The sequence below is a fragment of the Puntigrus tetrazona genome, chromosome 2 (genome assembly GCF_018831695.1).
Source record: "Puntigrus tetrazona isolate hp1 chromosome 2, ASM1883169v1, whole genome shotgun sequence".
NCBI lineage: Eukaryota > Metazoa > Chordata > Actinopteri > Cypriniformes > Cyprinidae > Puntigrus > Puntigrus tetrazona.
The window spans coordinates 9,726,320-9,730,924 of NC_056700.1; the positions used below are offsets into that span (position 1 = coordinate 9,726,320).

General features: G+C 39.2%; 1 protein-coding gene across 1 annotated transcript; it reads right to left on the reverse strand.

Annotated features, from left to right (window-relative positions):
- Nucleotides 1-327: 327 nt before the first annotated feature.
- ptgs2a (prostaglandin-endoperoxide synthase 2a) lies at nucleotides 328-3,621 on the reverse strand. The gene is made up of 9 exons (XM_043261012.1): nucleotides 3,485-3,621; nucleotides 3,266-3,382; nucleotides 3,031-3,174; nucleotides 2,638-2,942; nucleotides 2,444-2,527; nucleotides 1,907-2,153; nucleotides 1,538-1,824; nucleotides 1,166-1,313; nucleotides 328-1,071 (listed from the first exon to the last, which is right to left on the reverse strand). The coding sequence occupies exons 1-9, from the start codon at nucleotides 3,543-3,545 to the stop codon at nucleotides 659-661; spliced, it is 1,806 nt and encodes a 601-aa protein (XP_043116947.1). The 5' UTR covers nucleotides 3,546-3,621; the 3' UTR covers nucleotides 328-658.
- Between the last annotated feature and the right edge of the window lie 984 nt (nucleotides 3,622-4,605).

Here is a 4,605-nt window from a genome sequence, read left to right on the forward strand (position 1 = left end):
TATATATAAATGTCTCTTACTTAATTCATTTTTGATAAATACAAGTGGAAAAATCTTTGTGACCCCAATAGCTAGAATATAAGAAATTAAAATGCTTTCAGTCAATATGTTAATATATTTTAGTTACCTTTTTACCTTTATATTCTTAATCTATGCACTAAAAATGAATCTTTACACATCACAGAACCCAGACATTTCTGAGTACTGTAAATAAATATTGTATATGAAACTTAAAAAAAAAAAAAAAAATTGTTTTCATTTGTGGATTATGCTGAGTAATTGTTTGAAGAAGAACAATTCACAAATTTAAATGACACAAAACGTATATTAACGAAAGATCAAAATGTTTTTATTTAAGAAATGCACATAATTAAAAACAGTTGCACTTGAAATGTGGATTTCCAGTTTTCTGAAACGGCTACATTCATTATTTGTTATAAAAAATATGTCTTTGAGTGCTCACGGAGAAAACCTCACGTAACGTTTTTTCAAGTAAATGTAAAAAAATTAAGTAATAAAACAAATGTTGCATGTCAATAGCAATACAATAACCCCTCAATAAATACAGACATAAATTACATAAATAAATAAATAAACAAATAAATAACAAGTATGACATCAAGTATCCTGGTGAAAGCAATGAGGCCTTCAAAATCTTTTACAGCTCTGAGCTTCGCTCGTTCAAGACAACCGTGGGGTTAATATGATTTTCTGTGGAGTGCACTGAGCTTAAATTCATGTTTTCTGAACTCTGATATTTCACATCAGGCACCTGAAAGGACACCATCGGACAAGGTCCCTTGATATTCATGCACACCAGGTTCTTCAATGAGGCTGTGTTAACAATGTCAAATCCCACTTTCCCACCAAATGTGCTAGGCATCCAGTATTCAGGAGAACAAATAGCATTTCCCATGAGGCCTTTGAGGGAGTAAGGCGCTCCCATCTCCACCATAGTCTCTCCAAACACAGCGTTGGGTCGAGGTTTCTCCACAAGGACACCGGTATACAGCTCAACCGCGTCTATGTGTCCGTACAGCTGCTTCATTTCGGCTGCCAGCTCCTTGTCTCCTGCAGATAACAATAATATGATGAGTTTTTTCACAAACGTCCCATTCCTCTACCTGTGTACCTTTTGTTCTTTTACATTTTTGTAGGATCTTACCCGTCATGTCCTCAAAAGACGAGTAGGGCTTCATGTTGAAGCGTTTCCTGTACGCGTTTAAGGACTGGTAGCGCATCTGTCTTGAATGCTCTAGGACTTTAGCAGCCACTCCTTGAACTGTAGCAGGCAGGTTACGTCCACCAGCAACCTGTTCATGTAAAAAATACAGACATTAGCAAAGACAGGGGTTGTTCACCAAAAAATAAACACTCATCCTCATGTTGTTCCAAAACTGTATAACTGTGGAAGAGATTTTGAAGAACTTTGTTTGTCTAGGGTCAACACTGGACTCCAATAACTATGAAAATAACTAACTCCACAGAACAGAGAAAGTCATTTGGACATGAAATTTCTGTTTATACTGAAACTCACCCTTCCAGCCCTCTGCTTGGTGAAGGACTCCACCATGTTGTGGATGCCGTGTTGGGTCAAAATAGAGTTGTTAAACACAAACTGGTGGTAGCCGTAGACCTGGTCCTGGATCTGAAAGTTGTCGGGCATCAGCGGGTGCCAGTGATACAGAGTGTTGAATTCAGACGCGATGCGGTTTTGGTACTGGAAGCCCTCATTGAAGAGGAGCTCCGGGTCAAACTTGAGCTTGAAGTGGTAGCCACTCAAGTGCTGAACATAGTCCTCAATCACGATTTTGATGGTCTCACCTGGGAGAAAAAAAAGCATATTTAGACCCTCCGTGAAGTTGTGAAGTTTAGGAGGGTTTGGGATGATAGGACCAAGACTCACCAATGAGGATGAGGCGAGCGGTTTGGAAGATTCTCTCGTCGTCCCAGTCGGGATGCTCTTGTTTCATGATATCACAGACGCGGTTGTGTTCACGAAGCCAGATGGTGGCGTACATCATCAAGCCTGGAACCAAACCGAAAGCCTCGTGGCCCACAGCAAACCTCTGCTCTTCTGGGACGTGAGGAGGATAGTGCATCTCCACCTGGACATCCTTCACCAACGGAGGATACACCTCACCATCCACAACCTAACAATCAAAATATTTTACATTTAAACATACAGGCAATAATATAAATCCATTTTAACAGTATAGTTCAACATACAAGCAATAATTCGCCATCATTTATTTACCCTCAAGTCATACCGAATTTGGACCTTTTTCTTCAACGTTAAAAGATATTGTGAAAATTGGCTTTCAATAGGATACAATGGGGAGTTGTTTTAGTCCCTACTGACTGTAATTGTATGAACTCCACAAAAGAATGAGTCAAAGAGCGATTTTTTAATGTTTTTTTAACCATTTTAACGTTCACAAACCTTATACTTTAGTTTTCCGTCTTTGAAAAGCCGAAGTTTGCGTTGTTTCTCCAGTGTCTCTCCATAAATATGCCCCAAATCCACCTAAAACGTAAGAGAAGCTTTAGAAATTGCATTGCGGTTCCTTATTCCTGATAAACTTTGGAAGGGATGTGAAATTTTGCCGAGTGAAATGGTTAATCGATGCCACTTACTCCGTGGCCCGGGGCTTTGGTGAAGGCTGGTCCTTTTTTAAAGTCTGACTTGAAGAACTGGTGAGTGAAATGCTGGGCGAAGAAAGCAAACATGAGACTGGTCCTCTGTGGATCAGGGATGAACTGTTTCCTCACCAGCACCTTCTCCACCACCTGCTTTGGGTTTGGGAGATCGGGCATAGGGCAGTTCTGGGGGATTGGGGCAAGGGTGCGGGTGTAATAGGACAAGTTAGAATAGGCTTCCCAGCTTTTGTAGTTATAGTCTGCGTTGTATGTCGGTGGACTGTTGACCAAATGGGACCTTGCTGTAAAACAAGAAGTAGAAAATTTTTTATTTACCACGTTTTTTTTATTATTATGTTAAATTGTTTAATGAATTCCCAGTTAACTTACATGTCAGGACATATCTCATTATGGCATCTCTCAGGAAGGAGATGTTGTTGATGATGTCCCAGATCCATTTATAATGGGTTAAAATATAATGCACTATGTTTGGACTCGGCTTCAGAGTTGATTTGATACGCGTGAGAAGTTCGGCTGTAAGGCAAGAAAAAACAGTGTTGGGTGCACACACTTTTTTTATGTAAAATTTTTGTTTATCAAAAAAACAATCTATGGCCAGACTTACGGGTAGAGCAGTTTTCACCATAATATCCTGTCCTGGTACAGTCACAATCATAGGCATCAGCCCCCTTAGATAAACACACACCCTGGTTTTGGCAAGGCTGTGCACAGCAAGGGTCGTCTGCAGGAATCAGACACAAAGAAAAAGGCACGATTAGACCGCATTTGGGTAGAAACAATCAAGCAAGTACTTCTGATGATAGTTAAAGTTGAGTTAACTTACATCCTTCACCGGGAAAGATCCAAAAGCTCGAAAGTAAGACCAGGCAAATCAGTTTATTCATTCCAGTAGCTGTATCTAGAGTACTACTTCGAAGCAGAAGCGCGCAGGAGCGTTCTCTGTCAGAGCGCGTGGAACATGAGCGTCTGGACGCGCTCCCGCGCCTTTTAACTGCTGGAGACGCTTGCGCAATTTTCCAGAAAAAAAAAAAAAAGAAAAAGAAAAGAAAAGTAAACGTCAGAAGCCTGGATTTTTTTATGTTGCACGTTTTACGCATTTACGGAAATGATAGGTTATTTATTTATAAAAGCGTGCGAACACGTTTACAATGGAAAATGTATGATAAACGATGAACCTAATAAAAGGATATCTGAGCGGAATTTAGCCAGGTTTGTTAGTCGAGAAGTATAGGCTATAGCCTATTTAGACTATAGGCCTGTAGCATATACAGCATTTATTAGTAGCCTACTTTATATGTGTTCCTCCAAAATATGCTATTAAGTAATAAAATATATAAATGTATTACATGTGTGACCCTGTCGCACAAAATATATATTTATACATACTTTTATTTATTTATAAAAACTGAATATGACGATGAAAAAATAAGCTTTTCGTTCATGTATCGTTTGGGTCGCTGTGGTTTTGCCAGGTAAGACGTGATCCTGAATCAACATTTTTGAATTAACATTAATGTCCAAAACTATCAATTTATACCAATCCCTACCCCTAAACCTAACCCTACCCCAAATTTATTCCTAAAATCTGTGGTAAATGATAGCTGATTTAATAAGCGCCTAACCCTGATCATAAGCCTAAAAAATATATTTCCTGAGAAATTATCCCTCAGATCTGATTGGTTGATTGGAAAGTTGCTCCATGAATATCGTGTACTTGGTGAAATCACGTTCACCGTATGGTTTGCTGTTTATTTGACAATACTTGGTCTTGATACAACCATTAGAATATCTGGGATCGGAGGCATGACTTTAAATTGAACAAAGGCTAGAATTACCAGACATGACCTGGCAAAGAAAACGTTTCAAGACATTCCAGTGACTCTGATCGCATTACTTCGACTCATGCGCGCCACCTTGTGGCAGGAAAAAGTCTATTATAACATC

Bases quoted from the DNA above. Each gene is read 5' to 3' on its own strand.
- ptgs2a (XM_043261012.1), bottom strand. From the start codon at position 3,545: ATGAATAAACTGATTTGCCTGGTCTTACTTTCGAGCTTTTGGATCTTT. The intron at 1,825-1,906 runs GTGAGTCTTGGT...TTTTTCTCCCAG, and splicing joins CGCTCGCCTCATCCTCATTG to GTGAGACCATCAAAATCGTG. The intron at 1,072-1,165 runs GTAAGATCCTAC...TGTTATCTGCAG, and splicing joins GTCTTTTGAGGACATGACGG to GAGACAAGGAGCTGGCAGCC.